Below are 25692 nucleotides of genomic sequence, written 5' to 3' on the forward strand. Positions count from 1 at the left end.
GTATTAAAATAATTTTTAAGAGTAATGAAAAGTACAAATAAAATAAAAAAAACATGTTAGTTAACACAAAATAAAATGTTGCATTAAGGCAATGAAAATTTTCTTTATGATTATTTTATTGATATTTTGGCTTGTCTTGATCTTGCAGTGTTTTTATGAGATTCCCCATCCACTAATAAACATAGTTTACATAACATTATAATATAATATAACTATTAAGTACAGTTTTAAAATAAAATATTATATTATTTAATTTATATATAATATATTTTATATAATAACACAATGTTTTTTTATACAGAATGGGAGGCATTCCTGCAAAAACACACAGGGATGAGAAACTACTTATTTTTCTAGGCATTATCGACATCTTGCAGTCTTACAGGTAAGTCCTGTGTCAGTTTACAACAAATCCAAAAGCCCAAATGTCATGTTACACACCAGCTTACAGCTTATTAGCTCACTCTAACTCCCTTATCACTGACGAGATCTCTCGCTCTCATTTCCTTCCAAGATTCATGAAGAAGCTGGAGCACTCCTGGAAGGCACTCGTCTATGATGGTGTAAGTCTATATGTCTCTCTGCTCCCTTCATTTATGAATAGACTATTCATACCTCTGGGGATTTCAGGATGCTTCCTGGTTTGATTGTCATGTATTCTCTTTCTCCTAGGATACAGTGTCTGTGCACAGACCGGGTTTCTATGCAAACAGATTTCTCAAGTTCATGAGCACCAACGTATTCAGAAAGATTCAGCGTAAGTCAACAATACGAGCAAATTAATTGCAAATATTACATGTCAAACATCATATTTTTTAAAGAATATAAAGTTTGGTAACACTTTACAAAAAGTTCTCATTCATTAACATTATAATGCATTAGTTAACACGAATTAACTATGAGTGTGTATTTTTTACAGCATTTATTAACCTTTGTTAATTTTAGTTTTTTTTTTTAAATACAATTTTTCAAAAACAAATATGCTGTAGAGATATTGTTCATTGTTAGTTCATGTTAACTACTTTAGTTAACTAACGGTAATAAATTAAACTTTATTGTAAAGTGTTTTTTATATAAAAATTTTATATATAGCATACCTAAAACTAAAATGATCTCAAAAACGAATTTTAAGTCTGACTCTGTATAATTAATCGAGATTTATATCAAACTAGAAGAAAATACGAGTGTTGTTTGCGAGTGAAAGTCGCTGTACAAGGTTGCCACAGCTCAAAGAAGTGCATTGAAAAAGATGATAATCAATCATATCTAAAACTTCCTGCCAATGACAAAACTCAAGAAAGGAAGCTGCACCAATACTCTTGCTCGACCTTTTTTTTTCATTAGTAAGAAATTTGTGAAACATTACATCAGTGCACACAATAGCAGAACTTTTCCTTCCTCTTTCTGAGATGTTCTTCAGCTACTCAAGAAGTCTGAAACTGTAATTCACCCCCCTTATTTTGTTTCTTATAACCAATATTAATATAGCACAATGTAGATTTATTTTTCCCCTTTCTAATAAAGTTAGACGGCGGGCCGAGATTTTGTTTTTACGGTCGGCTGCCAGGTAACAGTTAGGGTAGAGTTATATCATCATATTTTCAGATCATTTAGGACAGTGTCCATAATTAGTCTCTTTGTCACACATCCAGCAAATCGTTTCTCCCCGGGCAAGAGGGCACGCAACTCCATATCAGCGCTGAAGTGTTCTTCTCAAGAGCTGCTGTCCCCACAGAAGGAGGAGAAGAGCGAGGAGAGGGTGGACAGACTTGGAGGAGCTCGTAGTCTTGCCAGTCTGGATGGGCAAGGTGGGTGCCACTGACTATTTGAAAAAGGTTGGGTTAAGGGCTAAAGGGCTTTTCACACTTGAAATGATCATCCGAGGGATGATTTAAACTCTGGATTAACATAATCCTGGGTTATTATGTTTTTTGTTTCACACTTTTCATATTTTACACTGGATTAGCTGATTATTGTACATCTTTAAAAACTTGGTTAGCATTCTTATTGGCATATTTATGAGGTCAGAAACATTAGCCAGGGTTAAAAATGCCATTACACTGGGGTTAAATAATACCCTGGGTTAAATGCAGTGTAAAAAGCCCTTAATTTACACACCATCCCATTACCAAACACAAATGGTGACATACTTGCAAACATCAGTTCTATTAATGTTCACAGATATAAACAGGAAGTGTCTGATTTTGGAAAAAACCCTGAAAAACAAGCTGCCATCCGAGACAGTCGTTTTTTTCCAGACAGTCATTTCTTCCTCATTCATTCCACATTTACTAGCTGAACACAAACCTTATTGCATTGACTTTTTGTGCTGATGCATGTCACTGGTTTAGAGCTGCTGCAGTGCTGGGTATTAATTATAATAAAAATGTAATACCTTGCCGTTCAAAAGTTTGGGGTCAGTAAGTTTTTTTTCTTTTTTTTCAATTTTATTCAGCAACGATGCATTACATTGATAAAAAGTGACAATAAAGACATGTATAATGTTACAAAAGATTTTTATTTCAAATAAATGCTGTTCTTTGAACTTTCTGTTCATCAAAGAATCCTGCATTTTTTTTTCTGTTTTCAACATTGATATTAAGAATTTTAGACAAAGAAGTTTACATCTCGCAATTCTGACTTTATTTCTCAGAATTGCGAGATATAAAGTCAGAATTGCGTGAAATAAAGTCGCAATTGCGTATTATAAAGTCAGAATTGCAAGATATAAAGTCAGAATTGCATGATATAAAGTCAGAATAGCGTGATATAAAGTCGCAATTGCGTATTATAAAGTCAGAATTGCGAGATATAAAGTCAGAAATACGTGATATAAAGTCGCAATTGCGTGTTATAAAGTCAGAATTGCGAGATATAAAGTCAGAATTGCATGATATAAAGTCAGAATTGCGTGATATAAAGTCGCAATTGCGTGTTATAAAGTCAGAATTGTGAGATATAAACTCGCAATTGCGAGTTATAAAGTCAGAATTGCTAGATATAAAGTCAGAATTGCGAGATATAAAGTCAGAATTGCATGATATAAAGTCGCAATTGCGTGTTATAAACTCAGAATTGCGAGATATAAAGTCAGAATTGCATGATATAAAGTCAGAATTGCGTGATATAAAGTCGCAATAGCGAGTTATAAAGTCCAATTCTATGGGTGGAAAAAAGACTGACTTTTTTCCTCAGAATAGTTTATATCTCACAATTCTGACTTTATAACACGCAATTGCGAGTTTATATCACGCAATTCTGACTTTATAACACGCAATTGCGACTTTATATCACGCAATTCTGACTTTATATCTCGCAATTCTGACTTTATAACACGCAATTGCGACTTTACATCATGCAGTTCTGACTTTATATCTCGCAATTCTGACTTTATAACACACAATTGCAACTTTATTTGACGCAATTCTGACTTTATATCTCGCAATTCTGAGAAATAGAGCCAGAATTGTGAGATAAAAATCTTACAAACCTTACTGACCCCAAACTTTTGCACAGCAATGTTAGTAACTTTCATATACTGTACATTTATTCAGGAAATCACCTCATGTGTTGTTTCTATCATCTCATACCACAGTGTTCTGGTCCTATAACCGTCCTGACCTGGTCCCTCAGACTCCTTACCCACATGAAGCCTCTTCCTTGAGAAACACCCTCTCCCCGCCCTCTATATTCGTCACAGATCGGTACCTGAAGGCCAAATCTAATGAAAGGTGACACCTTTCACACACATCTCACAAACCTTCAGACCCATAAACCTGACACACACCTGTTAGCTCCTCACATCTCCTTCTACTTCTGTTCCCTACACAGAGTTCACCTAAAATATATGAATTTGCTAACACATTTTCAAAAAAAAAAATTAAAAAAGTATCATAAAGGTAATCGTGTGACTTGGGCGTCATATGATTGTGAACTTTATGTGATAAATGGACCAAATTTAAGTGGTTCTGCTTTCACACATCCTCTTTAACAGTAGTCTCTGAACCACAGTGAGAACCAGATAAATTCAATTCATCGTCTAATCATTAAGAGTGGTTTTGTGAATTGAATCAATTGATTCATTGACAAGATCCGACTCAAAAGAATGATTCCTACTCGAATACAACTTTGCTACTTCTCTCATGAACACACTATTCAGTATGAAAGCTTGTTTAAGGAACAAAAGAAAAAAAAGGTAATCGTGAGTTTTTACTTCAGAATTTATAACGTATATATATCACAATTTTGACTTTATATCTAAACGCGGAATTACGAGAAATAAAGTTAGACTTGTGAGCTAGAAAGTCAGAATTGTGAGGGAAAAGGTCAGAATTGTGAGATACTGTATTAACTCGCAATGGACTCTTTTCACATTTCTGGGGTTTGTCGTCATAGTTGGGTAAACTTCTATAGCGGTGAACGGGAGACGACAGCAAATATCATTTTTATATTTCCCTTTTGCTCCAATAGCAAAAGAAAAAATCTGAGTTTCCATGACTTTTCAAAAGATGGAAAAATATAGAGATTGATACGTTGGTCAGAAGAGAGAAAGATGTCAAATTCGCTGTCACTCACAGCCATTATTAGAAACACCCTTGCAGCAGCGTTAATTAGTTTTTTGTCATTTACTGACAAGGTAATATAACACGATATATAGCGTTATAAATGTGTAATAAATATAAAAAAAATTTAAATATGAAAAACTAGATTTGCGATCATAGCTTTGGCAACACATCATCACAGTCTTTGAATAGGGGCCATTGCTAAAAAAAAATCAGTAAATGAGATATGAGATGTGAGATATGAACCCATTTATTTTGTGGCAGAAACATTGACAATCTTCCGTAAATGAGCTTGATATTATGATTTTTTGTCATTTGATTTATTTTAAGTTGTATATAGACTACTTTTATGTTGCTTTTGAGTCCTTTTTGAAGCTTAAAAACCTTATTATTATTGTAATTGCATGGAAAAGAGCAACAAATACTTCAAAATCACTTTCAAGAGGAAATTGATATGGGTTAGGAATGAGTACATTTTTGTCTGAACTATCCCTTTAACTAAGTCTCTCTGAATATAGTCAAACAATGCCACAATGTAACGCTTCAAGATGGATTTCTTTGATCCCGCTACACTGGCGTGAGCGACTGACCAGGTGTTGTCATGCTACACTTTTTCTTCTGCTCGATTCTTTGTGTTTGGTTTTCACTGATCTCCTCACCTTTGACACACACCTGTTTTAAGTGGAATTCCTGTGAAAAGGCCTCATAAATATTTCACTTGCTTGCTAATGACGAATATAATAGAGGTATTGTTTTATGACACAGAATACCACAAAAGGGGGCATTCGGTGCTTGAACAATGATTACAGAGTTAAAAGAGCGTTGTCAGATGTTATCTTGTTAACTTCATCAATATAACAGATTAATTAGTGGTCCTTGCATGCTGAATAAAAGTATTCGATTCTTTCCTAAAAATTCTTGCTATATTGACCTTAGACTTGGAAAACGTTTGATGAAGTCCAGGGTGAGTCTGTGTTAATGAACACCCTGAAATGTGTCACATCCTTTACGTTCATGGGGTGAACAAGGGTCTGGTTGCCATGGCATCAATAACTCAAGAGATTATTGCAGGCAATAAAAACATAAGCACATTCCGAAGTGGATGTGGATGGCCAGCGCTCATATGAAATGTTTCATGGTAATGAAACCAATGAAACCTGTCTCTGTCTTAACACACGGCCACACACATTCCCTCAGATCAGCGCAAACAGAGTTTTGGGATTTATGAGACCACCGGCTTTGCTCAATATTCATCCGTCATGTTCTTAATTTGTCCTTGAGCTTCTTCGTACTGTTCTTCTGATTCATTGCTGTTGTTTCATCTCAGATGTGCCTGCTCGACTTTTACATTGGAGGACAGCGCCATCTGTCTGACGTCTGAGCAAAGCACCATGGATATAGATAGAGATGACGACTCAGTGCTGGATGTCTACTTTGTGAGTTTCTGCATTACAGTTAGTTGATTGGATGTCGAGGGATCTATGGACCTTTATCAGGGTCATATTGAAAATAAAGTTGCGAGGAACAGAAGTACAGTACGTTCATTCGGTTGTGCTGTCCTATGTTTTTTTTGCAAAGACATATTTCAGTCTTTCATCAACTTAATTATCAATACCAAGGTACAATACACTTAGTAGAATCCACTGTACTTTATCCCTCACAGCCTTGTTTTCACTCACGTCAAATAAAATATGGCATCTACTCTGCATAAGTTCCTTTAGATCTGCAATGATATTGTCAAAAATTATATTAAAATATCTATTATTGCATAATATTGTATAAAATGTAGTCTAAATAGTTGATTCTGATTTGTAATACTGAACCACTAACCTTTTACTTACTTACTTAATTTGATCAGATTCATTTCTGAAAGTTATATAAGGTAAGGGACACGTTTAGTCAGTCAATATTATAAATTGTAATAAAAAATGTAAACAAAGAATAACTTTATAATATAAATGATAACTTTTAGAACTTAATCTGATATTTATAAATGTTTTAAATTATTATAATATATTAATTGAAATGTATATTATATTCTAAATAATTATAAATATCAGATTGATTATTATAATTATTTATATTATATTTAAAAAGTTGTTTTTGTCACTAAAAATATTTTACATTTATTATGAAATTTAGAACTTGTAACTGCTATAAACATGTTAATTCTCTTTCCAGTGAGTTTGTTAATAGTAATATTAAATAAACAAATATTTATATATCTTAATTATGTATAATAAATATTATCATAGACATTTATATATCATAATATTTATATATAATAATTTAAATATTATTATAATTATTATTATAATTATGTTATATTAAACATGTTATTTTTATTATTATTAAAGAACTTTTTTAAATATATTAGGAAATTTATACTGCCACTAATAACTGCTATAAACTTTTATCATGTTGTTGATCATCTTTCCAGTATTTTATAATAATAATAATAAATGAACAAATAATAACTTTTGTAATATGATTAAAACTTTCAGAAATTAATATTTATAAATATTTACAATAGTTGAAATGTATAAATATCAGATTAATTATAATTATTTATATTATATTACAATATTATCTTTTATTATTATTTTTTTTAGAAAACTAGATATATTTTGAAAGTTATATTGCCACTAATAACTGGTAACTGTAATAAACTTTGATCATGTTGTTGATTATCTTTCCAGTGAGGAAGAAAAAGAGATGTTTCTTCATCTCTCCCCTCCCCATCACCTCTGGATCCTCATGTGCCAAGAGCGCCTCCTGCTGCCAAACAAATAAAAGAAGTCATTGTGCTGACTTTCGCCAATACAACAACTACAGAAAGACATCTGTACATTTCCTTGGACTATTTGAAGGGACTGTGGCTATAAGATGGACATGCAACCAAATGCAGATTGTGCTTTTGTAGCCCTGACCTTCTCAGCAGCGACATAACTCTACAGGTTCTTACATTAAAGGCAGCTCTGGGGTCAGAGACTGAAGACAGACGTGACGAGACATCATTCGTTGTTTCATAGACATGCAATAAATACACTCCTCTGATATGCGAAGACGGTTTCTAACAGCTATCCTCTTTACCTCTTAAAGGATCTAGTCTTTAGTGATCTAGATGCAATGCTTGGCGATTCAAACTCTAGCTAACAGAGCTGTTCAGATATTTTTAAATGTGCAATTTTTCATACATTATACAAGTGTGTGTTATGGTAGTTCTCCTCACTGGAGTAATAATCCTGATGTTTTATTTCCAAGGAAACACACAGTTTCTAGGAAACAATGGAAGTGTGACTTTAGTTCTCAGACATCTCTTATGAGCACAGATGTGTGACGTACTGTAAATGTAGGAGTGTAACTTCAGTCATTCTCAGATTTATGCTGGTACATAAGCTCCTGATAATCAAGAGTGGGACTCGCATCAGCAGTGTATCATTTACATCTATCCAGATGCCAGAATGTTTTTATGTGCTAAAATGCAGATAAGAAATCAGTCTTTCATGTGGGGATTGGGTGAGTTTCATACATAACTACATACATTCTCTCAGGAGATCCTTTTCCTGGAGGCGTCCAAATGATTGCTTGATGTTATGCTAGTGCGCTTCTGATTTTAAATGCCATTTTAGAACTGTCTTTTAAATATATTATTATTGCACCTTTGTTTGTTTTGAGGCCATAATTTATTAAATCATTATTATAAATTAACATTGTGTTGGTCTGAATTTCATGTTGACCAATAATTTACATTTTGAGATTATTGTGACGTGCCGATAACCAGTTTTACTTGGCCGATTTACAGTGTTGGATGTTGTACCGAACTCAATTGAATTTTCATGGGTTTTTTGAGCCAGTAATTGAAAGATTATGTGTTTCAAATATTTATAGCCTGATGTATTTTGTATAGGCTATATCATAAAACACATCCATTGGTTAGGTTATTCCCAGGAAAGTTCTTCCTGTGAGGCTGTATGCTGCGTTTCCCTCAGGATGTCCCTGTGATCTCCTTTGTATGTAAATTAGCTGTAGTTTTGTTCCACAGTCAGAACTTTGGGTTAAGATTTTTTGAAGGCCGCCACGCTGACATCGGTGCTGAAGACCTGTGCTATACCACTACCTTCAATAATTTATTCTCCCCACAAGAGCTCTGATCAAGCTTATGCATTAGAGAAATCTTTTGGCGAGCCACCCAAATGCAAATATGTATACATATACATGTATACGGTAAATATGTATACATTTCACTTCCATTAAATTGTGTTGTAAAATGTGCTGTAAAATGTACAACGTACACTATTGTTCAGAAGTTTTTGAAAAAAGTCTATAAAATATTTTAAAAATCTAAAATATATTCCTTATAATTTGTTGGTTTAATCAAACTTATATTAATTAAAATCTAAAATAATATAAGTTGTCAGTCAGCATATTCACAGAGGGCATGACCTGATCCTATAAATACATCCCACAATAGTGTTCCTCACCAGGTTGCAGGATGTTTTGTTATGAGAGTAACACCTTCTCCCAGTTCTTTCTGTTGGAGAGTCCTTCCATTCTAGAAAGTACCAGTCAGACCTCCAGCACACCAGCTGTTGGGAGACACCACCTCCCTCCCCCTCCCATCAGGTGGCTCTCAGCTGTCATACCCTCTCTCCCTAAATAGACCATATCAGAGACAGGCCATTTCACCGATATAAGGGGTGGCCACATATATGCGAATTCAAATTAATATACCATAACAGGAATAAATGAACAGCACGATATGGAATAGGGAAAAATCATGAAATATGTGATTTCAGATTGTGACTGATGAGATGTATCACCAGGTGGGATGGATGAAGACCGTGACCCCCCCACAATGAAATGGATCCATCCGTTATCCTGGTATTTGCCCCCCCCCCCCCCCCCACCCCCCCCCCCCCCCCCCCATGTGCAACATTTAGATATATATATAAGAGACCCTTGGGGGGCGTTACAACTGATAAACTCAAAAGACAAGAAACTACACTTTGTCACAGAACAGATTTTCCTCTCACAACGAAGCAGAATTCACTTCAATGACGGTACGTAAATAATCACATGCATAATCTGTAGTCGTAGTATAGGAGACAGAATGGGGAATATGTCTTATTTATAGAAAACAGAAGTTTCCATTCACTGTGTTCAGTATTGTTGAGGTAGGATCTGTTATGAGGCCACACTGTTGCCCAAATAAGGCTTGAGGCTAGGACAGTTAAAGTCAGAGATAACATGTGCTTGACCACTTGCTTGAGAAAATTGCCAACTAAATGGTAAGTTTGAACATGTTTTGATGTGCGAAATTTAGATGTTACAAGGAATGTGTGTGAATTAAAGGTTTGTAATTAGAGCAAAACACTAAAGGCAAAAGCATTGTTTTTTCATCCACTGGTCAATTTTGAGATTTGCCTTTCCATAATGTGTGTTTTCAGACCAGTGGAAAGATAATTTCCAAAATACACTTTTTAAGTGTTTGTTTTGATTTATTTTCTTTTGCACTTGATCTATTTACATGTGTCTGTAGATTTAAATTACAATAACTTTAAAGGTTTTTTTTCCTCAAAATGTGTATTTTCTCATGCACTGAGGCAGAAATCTCCTCTAAACAAAGAAATCTCCTACACAACATAATTAATGTATATGTTACTTTTTCTTAGCTTATTTGAAAACATATACAGAATATATATGATAATATTAATAATTGCATATTTTTTAAAATACTTTTTTTAAAAGATTTTTTTAATGTTGTGTGCAAGTATATTGTCTGAAAGTTATATCAAATTAATTTTAAATTTAACCGTTTCGTGAATTTTACTGTATACAGAAAAAGGGTTGTACGTGAACAATATGCAACTTTTCTAAATTGTAACATTCTCTGACAGATGGGAGAAATTGGAGATCCAGTCCAGTTAAAGGATGAGGGTAACAAGCACTTCCAGGCTGGAGAAATTGACAAAGCCATTGAGAGCTACACTAAAGCCATAAAGGCCTGCAAAGACAAGAAAACGCTAGCGGTCATCTACAGGAACAGATCAGCCTGTTTCCTGAAAAAGGTAAGAGTTTACATCCTGTACACATTATGAGCCTAGTAGTGCATTTAATTCCTCCTGGGAAGTTCGTATTTCTGAGTTTGGAAGTTTTGTTTACCACGTCAGGTGCGTTCAAGTCACTTTCGTAGGAGCAAGATGTTGGTGTACCTTCTCTTAAAGAGTTTATTTAACCAAAAATTAGAATTCTGTCATTAATTTTTCACCCTCATGTCGTTCCAAATCCGTCAGATTTTTGTTCATATATGTTTATATGTAAATAAAAGACTAATTTAAGTCTGCTCATCATATAAAGCGATCGAGTCTCTTCAGAAAATTTTGACTAAACTTCTCAATTCATATGGATTAGTTTTAGGATCTCTTTATGAACTTTATGAAGCATCAAAATGTCAGTTGTGTACATTCATTTGTGTTCCAAAGATGAATGAAAGTTTTCGCTCATGAGGGTGAGTAAATGATGACAGAATTTTCATTTTTGGGTGAACTCTCCCTTTAATTAACTACACAAAAATATAGCACTTTTTTAAAACTCTACTTCTAGAAAATTAAGATCAAAGTATGTGCTTACAGGTCTGTTTATTTATTTATTTAGGAAGCCATTGTATCAACTATATCATTGCATATTATATTGTTATATTAGCTTATTTTGTTGTAAATAAAAAGCCTGACAATGTCACTGTTAAAAATAGTCTGGTTAAAAATTGTGCGTGGTATTCCGCCATGTTTCTCACTGACACGCACCCAACTCATAAAGACGAGGGTTAACATAAAATCCAGGCTTTTTGGTGGCATTCAACTCATAAATATGATCTTTCCGACATGACTTGAATGCGCCATCAAATATTTCTGTGTTCCAGGAGAATTATAACAATGCAGCATCAGACGCCACTAAAGGTATGATTTGCAAATTAATTCTTCCTTTTTTTCTTTTTTTTTACATTTTCAGCTCTGATTTTTCAAGTACACCATCAAACATCTTAAACATGTTTCTCTTGGTCCATTAAAAAATTACTGAGGAATGCTGATCTGTTTCTTTTATACAATTGCAGCAATCGATGTGGATGCTGCGGACATAAAGGCTCTGTACAGAAGATGCCAAGCACTCGAGAAGCTTGGCAAACTGGACATGGCCTTTAAGGACGTTCAGAGATGTGCAACCATTGAGCCTAAAAACAAGACCTTCCTCGAGACCCTCAGAAAACTCGGAGCTGAGATCCAACAGAAGGTGAGGATGGCTTCTGTCAAAATATTTTTGAGTTCACGTAAGGAACATCTGAGTTTCTAAGGAGCATATCTGATTTTCCCCACAGCTGAAAACGACATTCTCAACTGACTCCAGAGTGCAGAACATGTTTGACATCCTATTTTCAGATGAATCAGATAAGGAAAAGAGAGAAAAGGTTTGAACGGTTTCCTAGAACTCTGTTCCATTTTAGCTCAAAAACAGTAAAGCAAAACTAAATGAATGTAATATGCAGTAACATATCTCTCAGTTAAACTGAACAACATGTTTGTTGGGTCCACTAGGCTGCCAACAACCTGATTGTCCTGGCCAGAGAGGACGCAGGAGCAGAGAGAATATTCCAGGAAAACGGTGTGCCTTTACTTGTGCAGCTGATTGACACGGGAAAACCTGAAATGATTCTGGCTGCCATCCGGACTCTGTCAGGAATGTGCACAGGCCACAGAGCACGGGTGAGAAACAGACAAATAACCAATCAGTTATATTTCTTACATCCTCTTACCTGAGAAGAAAAATTGCGCAAATTAAAATGATACATAAAATGCATATATATTGAGACTTGTTTTAAAATAATTCATACTGAATTAATTTGTATTATTTTTTAATGTTGTATTTTATATTAAAATAAGATTTTTTTCCTTCTTATATTTAGGCATAAATATAAAATTTATGTGAGGGGAAAAACAATGTCAAAATGATTTTGCTTATTTTTAGGGGTAAGAAAAATATCCTTCAATTAACATGCTTTCTGATTGTATTAATTATTAAACCAAAACATTAATAATATAATAGATTCACATAGTAAGTATTATATAAAATATAATTATTGTTCTTACGTTTGCTAATCGTTTGCTATCCATGCTAATCGTAAGTTTTTCTGAAAAACAAGAAAAAAATACTGACTAAAATGTTTTTGCAAATGAATGCAATAAAGAATACAATATAAGAATATAGATAAATAATAAGGAATTCAAAGATCCATTTAAATATTAAAGCGCAAGAGGACGGGAAAGAGAACTCAATTTGGTACTAACGCAGCTTAATTTATTTATGTATTACTTTTTTGTTATGGGCCCACTGAAAATGTTGGCAGGGAAAGTAAAAATTTGAACCACTGCTCTGATTGGGCCAGCAGAAAAAATCCTTAGCGTTGAGCCCTTACATATTAAGATACTGTATTTTTTATATATATATATATACTGTTCTTATTTTATTTTTTCTTGATTTTATTTTTACTGGAAAAAATACAGACTAAAGGTTTGTGAAATAAATTATACAACAAAAGAATACAATAAAGACCACTAAACACCCATTATTATTTCATGGGGTCTTAAAGGCAATGTCAGTCCTCTTGGTTCATTTGTATGTGTTTGTGGCCATTTATTTATTAATAATGTGTTTGTGTTTTAAAGGCAACTGCCATCATCCACATGGTTGGAATTAGCAAACTGTGCAGCATCATGGCTGTGGACAATGAGGAGATTGCCCTTGCAACTGCAAACCTGTTCCAGTGTGTCAATGACTCCCTTGCTGGAGGAGACAAAAGAAATTACGGCAAAGAAGAGGCTCTCGTACTCGGTAAGAGAGGACAGCTGAGAGAATGAGCATTCAGAGTATTGCTGAAGATTGTGATCATTTGAACTAATTTGCAATAGACTATTGAGTGTTAAAAGTGCAAACTGCTTTTGTCCAATGACTGGCAGACTCCAGTAGGGACTTGAAGGATATCCTGCTTGCTTTGTTGGAGATGATCATAAGCAAGAAGGTGTCTGGACACGGCCGAGACCAGGCTCTGAACCTCCTGACCAGGAATGTGCCAAGAAAAGACAAAAAAGACACTGATAACTCCAAGTGTCTTTTCACCATTGACCACGGTACGTTAGATCAGTATAGTACAGTGGTTCTCAACCTACAACCTTCACAAACAAGGTTTAAGCCTAGTTCCAGACTAAGTCCCAGGCATGTTTGAGCAGTTTTAACTGAAAGCAACTTGCACTGGCATATCTTAAAATTTATCACTGCTATTGTTTTGTCTCAAGATGCACATCAGTAATGTTTTTTTCAATGGCATGGTTTAAACACCTAATTTAATATCCTAATTGAACTAAGACCTATCCTGGCTTAATCTATCAGTATTTTATTTTACTTGACCCCCTCAACACCTGTTTTTCTTTCTTTCACACTTTAGTTTAGGGTCCAATTCTCACTATTAACTAACTATTACATACAACTTTTGCCTCAGTAAACTCCTATTTACTGCTTATGAATAATAGTTGTTAAATTTAGGTATTGGGTAGGATTAAGGGATGTAGAATAAGGTCATGCAGAATAAGGCATGCACATTAATATGTGCTTTAATAAGTACTAATAAACAGCCAAAATCCTAGTAATATGCATGCTTATAAGCAACTAGTTAATTGTGAGAATTGCACCCCAAACTAAAGTGTTAGCTTTTTTATTTAAAAAAAACAGGATTCCAACTGTCTTGAAAAACCTGGATGTAAGAGGAAGCCTAGTGATTTCTTGACCTGGGAAAGTCATGTAAATTTGTAAAATCTTATAACTCCATTTGCATTTTATGAAATATACATTTTTATAGTTATGCCAGGCTCAAAAAGTATTGGATAGGCTAATGGTTGGCTTAATGCTAATCCAGTGATTCACAACAAAAAGTCCAAAGCAATAATTATTCTTTCAATTCCTTGGAAGGATTGAAATTACATGTTTTAATGTTGTTGGTTTTTAATGGAATTGTCTCAAACAGGCCTAAAGAAGATTCTGAAGGTCTGCGGTCAGGTTCCAGAACTTCCTGATCAGTTGCCGCTGACAGAAAACACACAGCTGATTGCCAGCGTTCTCCTCAACAAGCTCTATGATGACTTGCGCTGTGACCCTGAGCGAGATAACTTCAGAGATGTCTGTAATGAGTACATTAAGTAAGTTCCACTTTTGCCACAAAACATATAGAATTCATAGATCGTGGCACATATAATTAATTATACATTGGTTTTCATCAACAGGAGCAAGTTTGACCCCAATGACATGGACAAAAACATCCATGCCATCAATACTTTGTCAGGCATTCTACAGGGGCCGTTTGATGTGGGCAACGTCCTTGCGGGTCATCAGGGTGTTATGGAGATGATGGTGGCGCTTTGTGGATCGGAGCGTGAAGTGGACCAGTTGGTAGCAGTGGAGGCCCTTATTCACGCGTCTACCAAAACCAGCAAAGCCTCCTTCTTTATCAGCAATGGAGTAACTCTGCTGAAGGACATGTACAAGAAAACTAAGAATGATAAGATCAAGATCAGAGCCCTTGTGGTATGCAAATTGCATGCAGTAATGCTATTTAAACTGTGTTTGATGCAGTGTTCATTAATGATTGAATGAGAGCAGCTGATATATTTTGTAACATAATTTTTTTCTCAGGGTCTGTGTAAACTGGGATCAGCTGGAGGAGATGATTACAGCATGAGACAGTTTGCAGAGGGTTCCACTGAGAAACTGGCCAAGCAGTGCAGAAAGTGAGAACGCTAGCTATCTTTAATTTGAAGGACGTATATTATGAGACATTACATTTTCCTTTATCTTTTAATATAGTAGTTTAATATACTATGAAAACATACACTACCGTTCAAAATTTTAAGGCCAGTAAGATGTTTTTTAAATAAATGTATACATTTATTCAGCAAGGATGCATTCAATTAATCAAAAGTGACAGTATAGAAAGTTCATTTGAACTTTCTATTCATCAAAGAATTCTGGGAAAAAAAACTATCATGGTTTCCACAAAAATATTAAGCAGCTACTGCTTCAACATTGATAATAATAAGAAATGTTTCTTGAGCACCAAATCAGCATATTTGAATCCTTTCTGAAGGATGATTGAGGACTGGAGTAATAGTGCTGAAAATTCAGCTTTACCATCAGAGAAATAAATTACATTTTTAAAATATATTGGAAAACAAAACATTTATTTCACATTACTAGTGTTTTTACTTGTTCTTTTATCAAATAAATGCAGCTTTGGTGAGCAGTAGAGACTTCTATCAAAAACATTAAAAAAACAACCGGAATTACCGACCCCAAACTTTTGAACAGTAGTGAACTTCCAGAACTCAAAACTTCCTCCCCAGTCCAAAAACACTGAAACTAAGATGGAAAACACTTCATTTCTGATGTCAGAAACTCATTAAATGCACCCTCAATTACATTGTCAACAATGCCTATTCAGCGTTTGTTTTGTTAGTAATTGCTCCATGCAGATGTTATGGGGTCAAACTGCATTTCAACGATAGATTTGGTTTATTCCAGGTGGCTCTGCAACCCTACACTTGATGTGCGCACCCGGAAATGGGCCATTGAAGGTTTGGCTTATCTTACCAATGATGCTGATGTAAAAGATGATTTTGTTGAGGATGAAGCAGCCATGAGGGCCATGTTTGAACTCGCCAAGGTGTGTGAAAGACCTAGCAAACCTAATAGAGAAGATTTACATGTATGTACAAATGTACAATATACATTTTTCTCTCATAGTCAAAAGATAAGACCATCCTATATGCTGTCACCTGCACCCTGGTCAACTGCACCAACAGCTATGACAAGAAAGATATCCTCCCGGAGATGGTGCAGCTGGCCAAGTTCTCCAAACAACATGTCCCTGAGCAGCACCCGAAGGTAACATAGACAGAATTCTGTGATGTGGCAAATTAATCTTTAAAAAGTACAAATATTACATTTAGTTTGTTAATAAATACTCAAAAAAATGCATGTTTAAAAATGTTAGTTCATGGTGTCACACTGATGTCACTGCTTGCAAGTTGAGTTAATATATATTTTAAAGCATTTTGCTTGTGCTTTAGGATAAGAAGGACTTTATTGAAAAGCGAGTGAAAAAGCTATTGAAAGCGGGAGTCACATCAGCTATCGCTGTCATGGTCAAAGCAGATAATACCATCCTGACCGATCAAACCAAAGAGATGCTTTCAAGGTAAAGATCTCTATAATTGTATTTTGTTATGTCGCTTGTTTTTGATTTTTGGACCCTGATGCAAAAAATATAATATGGCCTGATTATGTATTGTTTATTATGCTGCTGAAGTTAATACACTTACTATTTTTGTCCACCCAGAGTGTTTCTTGCCTTGGCAAATGATGTTAAAGATCGTGGCACAATTGTAGCTCATGGTGGAGGAAAGGTAAAAGACTACAGAGCAAATACAAACCCATAGTGAATCTCATATTTTGCTAAATAAAAACTATTCACTACTATGTGCGACAGGCTTTGATCCCATTAGCCCTGGAGGGAACTAAAGACGGAAAAATAAAGGCCAGCCATGCTCTGGCTAAGATCGCTGCCGTCTCCAATCCTGAAATTGCCTTTCCTGGCGAGAGGGTAAGATAACCTTTTACATTTGTAGAAATGTTAAAGCCAGACGAATGGGTAAAATACATTGTCAGGAAAGCTTAAAAGGGAATGAAAACTTAAAATAAATTTTTGCATTTCACGACACATTATTGAAAACCATGATATTACACATTACTTTAAATATTAAGGGTATTTTTTCTGAGCATGAAAAAATCTAAAATAAAATGTAATATCTAATCTTCCATGTTTCTACTCTTTCCATTACAGATATATGAAGTTGTGCGACCACTGGTTTCCTTGCTAAATACAGAAAGAGATGGTATGGAAAACTTTGAAGCTCTGCTGGGTCTTACAAATCTTGCTGCCTTAAACGACAAACTTCGGTGAGTGTCAAACATTTTAGTTAGGGATTTGTTCAAAACCCCCACCATTAAATATTAAATGCAAAAATTAAGAAAAGGAAGATTCAGAACCAACTTAACAAAAACAAATGCAGTATCACAAAGACTAAAATAACAAGACATCAGAAAAAAAAGTGCAAAAGAATTGTAGCTAAACACTAACAAGTAGGGTGAGCAGACGTCCCAAAAAATTCGGGACAGTCCCGAAATCTAAGCTGTTGTCCCGAATCCCAAATCCGTCCCTATTTGTCCCGAAAATTATACTAAAGCAAACTCTTGAGTAGTTATTTTCTGATAAAACATTAAAAACTGTCCGTGGCGGTTGAGTCGTCCTGCAGCAAGCCCCCGCCAGCTGCTCATTGGCTGCAGCATTTTTTTTGTTTCTTTTTTTGAAGTTCTACAAAGATACCGTAGGCGAGAATTTAGATATGCATTGATAAGCTGATTCATTGACATGGCTGGTGTACCGAAACCCCAACACGCCGCTAACGTCTCTGCAGGTACCGGGAGGAGTGGGTGGGGAGGTATCCATGTATCAGGAAGCTTTTTATTTATTAAACAATTACACACATTCATATATATATATATATATATATATATATTTATATATTTATATAGAACGAACATGCATTTTAATGGTTGTTAAGTAATTACTTACTCAAAAGTAGTACCTAATCAGAGAGTGACTACTCGGATGGATGGATGGATGGATGGATGGATGCCATGCTCACACCATTGGAAAAAATTTCATTTACACCTAACCAAATCCATAAACCTAAAATTTGGAACTATTCTGGAAATGTAAATCTAATTATTTATCTCTCTTTCCACAGAGTGAAAATCCTAAAAGAAAAAGCACTTCCAGAGATCGAAAACTATATGTTTGAGGAACATGATCAAATCAGACGAGCCGCCACAGAGTGCATGTGCAATCTGGTTTGCTGCAAGGATGTATGAAATTACTACTGAGAATACCTTATGCTTATCAAATGTAGCCTTTTTTGTAAGTTTGGATGTAAATATTGACCAGATTCATTATTTTGACAGGTTCAAGACAGATATCTACAAGATGGCAATGATAAACTCAAGCTTCTAATCCTGCTCTGTAGTGAAGATGATGAGCAGCTTCAGAGGGCGGCTGCTGGTGCACTGGCTATGCTCACTGCCACACAGAAGAAACTCGCTGTTAAGATGACTAAAGTGGTATGTATCGTTAAACAGCCTTCACGTCCCACTGCAATCTACCATTATTGTGGCGTTACAATGGTACAGTGTTGGTATCAGATGCTCACACCAAAGATGATAGACAGTAATATGATTTATTTTATTATCTACAGACTGGGCAGTGGCTTGAGATCTTGCAGAGATTGTGTATCCATGAAAACCCTGAAATTCAGCACAGAGGTCTTGTGACAGTGTTTAACATGCTGGATGCTGACGATGAACTAGCCAAGAAACTCATTGAAAGTGAAATGCTGGAAATCCTGACATATGTGGCAAAACTGGAGGACAACCCCAAGAAGCAGGATGCTATTAACACAGCTCGGGCCTGTCTGTCTAGAGCCATGGATCAAGGACTTGTAAAGCCATTTTCAAAATAAACAGAAGAAATGAATTGTGAGGTGTCATTAGACAAATAGAGAATGGTCTGCTTTCTAGGAAAGTGGAAAGACTGCAAACCATTGGCAATGTTTTCTTTTTAAAATTTCTAATGATATGCATAGTTCTTTTTAAGACGATATGTTTGTGTGGCTGTTTGTTTGATCAGTGGTCTTGCATTTGGTATTTATTTCATATTTCATGTATTTTCACATGTGAAGTTTTGATTCACAGATAAAAAAAATCTTTTTTTGAGAAAAGATGACTGGAATCTATTTCTTCATATTGACATTATCAGAATGATTCTTTCACGTATACAAGTATATATCTTACAATCACACACATTTACCTTGCTCTATCTCAATCAAAAGGTTTGGCAGGTTGACCTGGTTTGGTTAGTCCTTAGTTTCTGTAATTACTCTATTCTGGGGGGAAAGAGCATCATTCAATGGCAATTTAATTGTATTCCTAAATTCTAAAAAACTGACATTAACACAACCTAAATTAATAAACCCTATCAAAATAAGTTTATTGTTAGTTCATGACTGATACCTATGCATTGTCAACAGATGAAACCCTTTTATAAAGTGTTACTTTTCCCCCCAATTCTTATTTAATTTGTACAGTAGGCTATAACACAGTTTTCATGACCTCATATTAATATAATTCTGCTTTAAAATAAGACGATTCATAGTTCAAAATTTTAAACGTTTGCAGCGGTTTAGTGTAGGCTACCCATTCTTCTAAAACTAGGCTTAAATATTTTCCATATGCATTACACCTAAAATGGATTTGCCCGACCAAAGGTTGTTTTGCTCCCAGTGAACACTTTGTCCTGAACTGAGTGTTCTTTTCTGGCGCAAGCCGCACGCCTGGAGTTCAGGAATGCAGAAAACTGAATAGCTCCATCTAGAGGCCGGAAGAGTACATATGGATTTTTCAGAGCAAGGACTGTTGTTTGTTTACTTCAAGCTATCGACGTCTACTCACTATCGATATTTAACCATACACCTTCCTTTTAAATATTACATCGATATTCAGTGATAATTCCGAGTATAATTAGCGTTGAACGGAGAAAAGACGTAGTTCCAATTTGCCTGTGCTGCGACAACTAGCGACAACAAACGGAACTGCACGCGAGACGCAAGATGGACGTAAACTTTTGACTTTCTGTTTCTATTTCGTTTTGCTTTTACTCGCGCGAGCAACGCTCTTCTGTGTATCGCCGCGTCTCTCGAGTTGAGAGCGTGCGCTTGCGAATGATTTAGGATACCTGTATGAAAAAAATTGGTTAAAAACAGGCCTTCAGACCAATTCGCTGGCAGCCGTTTTCACAGCCCAACCTTTGCAGTCTTTATGTGGATTCGCTTCCTGGTTGCAACACAGTACAATTCAAGTCCTTCAAAACGCATTTCAGCCTGAGAGACTAACGTTAGTCGTCGAATCTAATAATTATCCTTAGAGCTTTCAATAAACATTTCATTACTATTTCCCTGAAAAGGCAGTATCTTTGTATTCGTTTAAGTGGAATGTCGTGAGCCACCGAGTATAAGAAATATCTAATATATCGAGTGAGTGCAAAGCGAAAACCTGGGATCTATGCTTCGTCTTCATGGAGAATGAGACTACACGACCAACACAAGGTAACTGGTTAGTGGACTCGTTTAGTTTCTGTTTTGACGTCAATAGTGTTTGTATAATTTATGCAATAAACATCTGTTTATATTTTTATATATCCATTCAAAATCCACTCTATTTTTTGTGCTGTTTTTGTTGACAGCCAACGAAACTGTTTTTTTTATTTCTGAGTTTCAGTTCTAAGTATTTAAATATAGTTACACCATTTCAGCACTCGTGTAAAATTTGAAACGACTGGCCTATTGTGGTTGAAAGAAGACACGGGTACTGGTTTGGTTGGTTTCCATTAAATCTAAACTAGTTCTGCAGTCGAGTCAGCGTGGGCCTGGTAAATCTACACGTGATAGTCTTACCTTTGCTCCAAGCTATTTGATTCAATTGAATACATTTGGGTTTACATTGATGTTTTAGTTAACTACTGTGCAATGTCCTCTCTTAGACATGGCCTATATTTATTTATTATATGTGCCCATTATTATAAGTGTTTTCTAGAATCTAGATATTTGTGCATGATCTATATGAAAGGTCTGTAACACTTACAATAAGGTCTCATTTGTTAACATTAGTAAATGCATTAACTAACAATGAGCAATACATTTGTTACAGTATTTATTCATCTTTGTTAATAAAAATACAGTCATTCATAGTTTGTTCATGTTACTTCACAGTGAATTAACTAATGTTAACTAATACAACTTTTGATTTTACTAAATGCTGAAATTAACATAAACTAAGATTAATAAATGCTGTAGAAGTATTGTTCCTTTGTAGTTCATGTTAACTAAAGTAGTTCACTAATGAAACCTTGTTGTAAAGTGTTACCAAAAGATCTTCTCATTCTGGTCCTTATTCTCAGTGTTTTGTGATTGTAGAATTGACAAAAATTAAAGACCAAAAAAGGCTTAAATGGGTTTAGTACCAATGTCTAGATTTTAAGTATTGTCAGCAGTGTTGATTTATTTACAGCGTTGGTTATGAATCGCATTCCTCCATGAAGAGTTTGAAATATCCATTAAATATTGTTTGTTTTTCTAGCTTGGTTGAGAGTCGTGTTTGAAAAACCACAGCTTCACCACCTTAAACTGGTGTGACTAGTGGATAACTAGCTTCTTGCTGGTCCAAGATGATCTACTGTTTCTAGAAACCAGCTATTTTCCAATTAGAAAAGCTGGAAATCCATCTTGTGAAGATGACAATTAGACTGCATTTCATATTACTGTATAATTTGATGAGTTCATTATGAGTTTATATGTCAATATTTGACATTATGGTTCTGTGGTACGTTTGGAAGATTAGTGTGGAAGACTTCAACAGAAGTAGTGCATAGTAGTCCTTCACATAATGAACAACGTGTTCAGGAGAGGAATTGCGTAAGGTTTTTTTTGGTTGTTTTAGAGGAGTTGTTTAGCCAGTTTTTGAAACTGTTGTTTTTTTACCTAGCCATTTGTTCACAAAATGGATTCTCTACCGGAGTTATTGCTTTTACTGAATGTTTATCTCAAACTATATTCAATGACCTTCAAATGGCTTTGACAACATGCTCTGTAGTTGCCATTCTAAAGTGACATACCTTCCATTTTATTTGTTGTTGAAAAGATGGAATGTTTTGAAAAATTGTGATGCAGTTAGTATGAATCAGATGTGTGTCCTGTCTTACCAGGTCTTCTGGAGCTTGTGCATCCAGGCTCAGTAACCTTTAATGAGAGTATTCTAGCGCCACTTCGTAACAACTATTTGTATGAGGAATCAAAAGAATGTTTCACATACAACGCTGCCCATTTGATCAACAATGACGCTTTACTAAAACAGGTAATTTTTATTCTTAATACTGTACAATATAAAATTATTTAGTGAGATTTGTCATGTTATAGCTTAATGAATGTTTTTTTTCCCCCAACAGTATGCTGCCTTTCGTTCCGAGAAACGGGAAAAAGGATATTCTGAACAGGAACTTGAGGAGTCTTTTGGCTTCCTGTTGCTTGATGATGCAAGCAGGGTAAGAAATATAATGTTCAATGAGCTTATTGAATCAGACTGATTTCAAAACTGTACTTTCTGAATCGTCAAACCCAATAATGCAACATTTGTTTTCCCACAGGCAAGGAAAGTTGGTGAAACAGGCTTGTTGGTTGGACAAGCAAAATGCACTACTCTTGGAGACTCGTTGAAAGGTAAAGAAAGTAGCCATTGCATTATTTGATGATAATTTAAGCATAACAACCTTATGTGTTTACTTTAATGCACAAGGAAATATTTCACATGTGACTGCAACAAGATCAGCCATGAGGAGGTTCTGAAGCCTTCATACTGCTCTGACAAGTCTTGATATGAATGTGCTATTGTAAATGAAATTGCATGATTTTCATTGGACCGATTTAGTAAATGTTTTATAATGCAGATGCATTAGTGGTCAAAAGTGATGTCCAAAATGCATAGAAAATAAAAAGCTCACAGGAAAAAGCATGCATTGACTTCAACATAATCGGTTTTTAATATTTTGTGTGTTCCCTCCTGTTTTTGCATGTATTCATTCATAATTTCTTTGTATGACAGGCTGGCCCAAAATTATATCCCCACAATTTGGAATGTTTCATGCGTTATAACAAATAAAACAATTGACTCCAAGCACAACTACGCAATATGCTTATTGCATAGGAGAACTGTATATTTTCAAGTCCATAGTCTATTCTCCTACATATGAAAAGTGAAAGTATGACTGTTACTGCTACTTCAGAGATATAATGAATCTATGGAAAGAGAAAGTGAAGGTTAGCCATTACCCAGGTCTTCCCACTAGTGTATGATATAAAATAGCCTAGATACTGAAGTATTTACTGCAGTCTAAATTAGAAATTTGACTCCTTTCTCATATTTGCTAGAGACTACAGGGCTATTATTAACTACTGGTGGAAGACTTAATAATATCATGAAGAAATAAGATTCATTTCTAGCTAAGGAACCTCATATCATCTGCCACATGGTTGGTGTATCATGGCTTGAGGGTTAGAAAAAAATTGAGTCTGGAATTATTTCATTTTAGTACTATTTTGATGTATGATGTAGCTGGGAAGTGAGTTTATGTGGTCATGTGTGACACTTCTATTTTCTGAGAGGGGAAAGTCTTAAATGACACACCTGCAGCTTCGTGAGTGTCTCTCTACAGTTAAGCAATCAAATAAGAGTAAAGTTCATGTGATATTGACTTTAAGTTAATGTATTGTATCATTTCCCATTAATGCAAAACTATTGCAGCAAATGTTGGTGTGTTGTCAGGGATTGTTTAGTCTCAGCTTTAAATATCACTGATATCACTAACACAGTCTGTTTGCTGCCTATTTAAAGCACATCAAAATATCTTATCCCACTTATCTGATTTGCTTTTGCACAACTTTTTGTACACATGTTTTTGTCAACCAGCTTGAAAAAGAAGTCATGCTTACAGGGTCATGCTTACGTGGTTAATACAGTTTGTTAAATATATCTCTACTGGATTTGCCATAGTTTTTCAAGGAATCTTTGAAAAATACCTTTTGTCAAAAGCCTGACTATTGTGAGACTAGGATTTGCTGGCTTAATAATTAGCAATACTAAAGACTAAATTTTGTTTACTGTAGTTTAACATGTTGAGGCAATCAGATCTTTCTGAAAAATGCTTGTACACCCTTTTCTCATCCACAAAAATTCAGAAGATCTAGTTTTTCCAGTTTTTGACGGTCCGTTAATTGCATGTGTTGAGTATTACCTCAGAATTTGAGTTACACCTTCAACTAAGATACATTTTGTTGTTTGCCTCTTTAATGGCTTATTTTCACAGTTTTTATCCCATACTTTGTTAAACACCATTTAAATAAAAATTGTGTGTTGAAAATTGTGTGTCAAAGTGTGTTGTGTGTTGAATACAGCTGCAGTGAATTGATTGTTGTAGAGTTGTTTTCTGTTATTGGTTGAGGCGATTATCATCACATTATATTTCTGTTATTTACACTTAAATTAGGTGTCTATATCTCAAAATACTCAGACTGCCTTGACCTGAAGCGCTGGTACGATGGCAAGACTGGCTACATTGTCCTTTTGAAGCTGACCAAGGTACACATTTAACAAATTAGTGCGAAATTGTTATTCTTCCACCCAAATTCTGTTGCTTTGTTTTGATTTATCTTTACGCACCATTTAAACATATTTTCTTTAATCAGGGGAAAGTGAAAGAAGTTACAGACAACTACACCCAGAGTTTCACTCCTCCGACAGCTGGCTTCGACTGCCATGTATCAGAGCACCTTGGAGCTGTGTCTTCAACTACTAGTTCTTTCTTGGCCTATGAGCGAACACAGGTGATACAGCTCTCAAAAGAAATGGTTTCCTTCCTTCCTTAGCATCAAACTGTATATCTAACAAGGTTGCCTTCCCTTGCAGTACTATATGTATGAACTCTGTGATGGAAGCAGTGAAACAGAATCATGTCCGAGACATGCTTGTCCGTTTGCCATCGTGGCATTTTCATATGGGAAGATAAACACCACATCAGAGTTGGAGCAAAAGAGGTTTATCACTTTGCTCTTTGAGATTTTTTTTTTTTTTTTGGCAGCTAAACACCTTTTGCTGAATCTTATTTAATTAAATATTAGTTTTACATATGACAACTAACAATCTGTTTTTCTTACTTTTTTTCTTTTCAAGCCAAGACAAAACAGGTAAGAATTATGGATTGGTTTGCATGTTCTTTTCTCTTTTTGTGGTGAAATTGCAAATAGCAAGGATTGTTTTATTCAAAATCTTGTACATTGTCTTTCTTTAATCTGTTGTATAGACTGTTCCA

At 35.0% G+C, this 25692-nt stretch overlaps 3 protein-coding genes across 3 annotated transcripts in view; all 3 read left to right on the forward strand.

The window, feature by feature from the left end:
- The window catches only part of pip5k1bb (phosphatidylinositol-4-phosphate 5-kinase, type I, beta b), a 41584-nt gene extending 33311 nt beyond the window's left edge, over window positions 1-8273 (forward strand). Inside the window, exons 9-15 of the mRNA XM_077223630.1 lie at window positions 302-385; window positions 515-563; window positions 673-757; window positions 1653-1808; window positions 3596-3731; window positions 5890-5998; window positions 7262-8273. Coding sequence (XP_077079745.1) covers window positions 302-385; window positions 515-563; window positions 673-757; window positions 1653-1808; window positions 3596-3731; window positions 5890-5998; window positions 7262-7264 — 622 coding nt within the window. The 3' untranslated portion in view covers window positions 7265-8273. The remainder of the gene's footprint in view (window positions 1-301; window positions 386-514; window positions 564-672; window positions 758-1652; window positions 1809-3595; window positions 3732-5889; window positions 5999-7261) is intronic.
- A 960-nt stretch (window positions 8274-9233) lies between these two features.
- On the forward strand, window positions 9234-19498 carry unc45b (unc-45 myosin chaperone B). Its single transcript, XM_077224456.1, has 20 exons — window positions 9234-9625; window positions 10463-10633; window positions 11485-11521; window positions 11677-11852; window positions 11938-12027; window positions 12155-12322; window positions 13283-13448; window positions 13574-13744; window positions 14635-14806; window positions 14891-15191; window positions 15300-15394; window positions 16185-16326; window positions 16407-16547; window positions 16733-16860; window positions 17002-17068; window positions 17152-17265; window positions 17506-17621; window positions 18473-18590; window positions 18687-18842; window positions 18977-19498. Exons 1-20 carry the CDS (start codon window positions 9620-9622, stop codon window positions 19238-19240), a joined length of 2799 nt encoding a protein of 932 aa, XP_077080571.1. The 5' UTR covers window positions 9234-9619; the 3' UTR covers window positions 19241-19498.
- An 878-nt stretch (window positions 19499-20376) lies between these two features.
- Window positions 20377-25505, forward strand: LOC143732499 (protein TASOR-like). The gene is made up of 7 exons (XM_077223645.1): window positions 20377-20881; window positions 22537-22685; window positions 22777-22872; window positions 22975-23047; window positions 24871-24962; window positions 25070-25207; window positions 25290-25505. The coding sequence occupies exons 1-7, from the start codon at window positions 20851-20853 to the stop codon at window positions 25488-25490; spliced, it is 780 nt and encodes a 259-aa protein (XP_077079760.1). The 5' UTR covers window positions 20377-20850; the 3' UTR covers window positions 25491-25505.
- Window positions 25506-25692: the final 187 nt, after the last annotated feature.

This window comes from Siphateles boraxobius, unplaced genomic scaffold (genome assembly GCF_051911475.1).
Source record: "Siphateles boraxobius isolate OS27281-9 unplaced genomic scaffold, OSU_SipBor_1 9, whole genome shotgun sequence".
Lineage (NCBI taxonomy): Eukaryota > Metazoa > Chordata > Actinopteri > Cypriniformes > Leuciscidae > Siphateles > Siphateles boraxobius.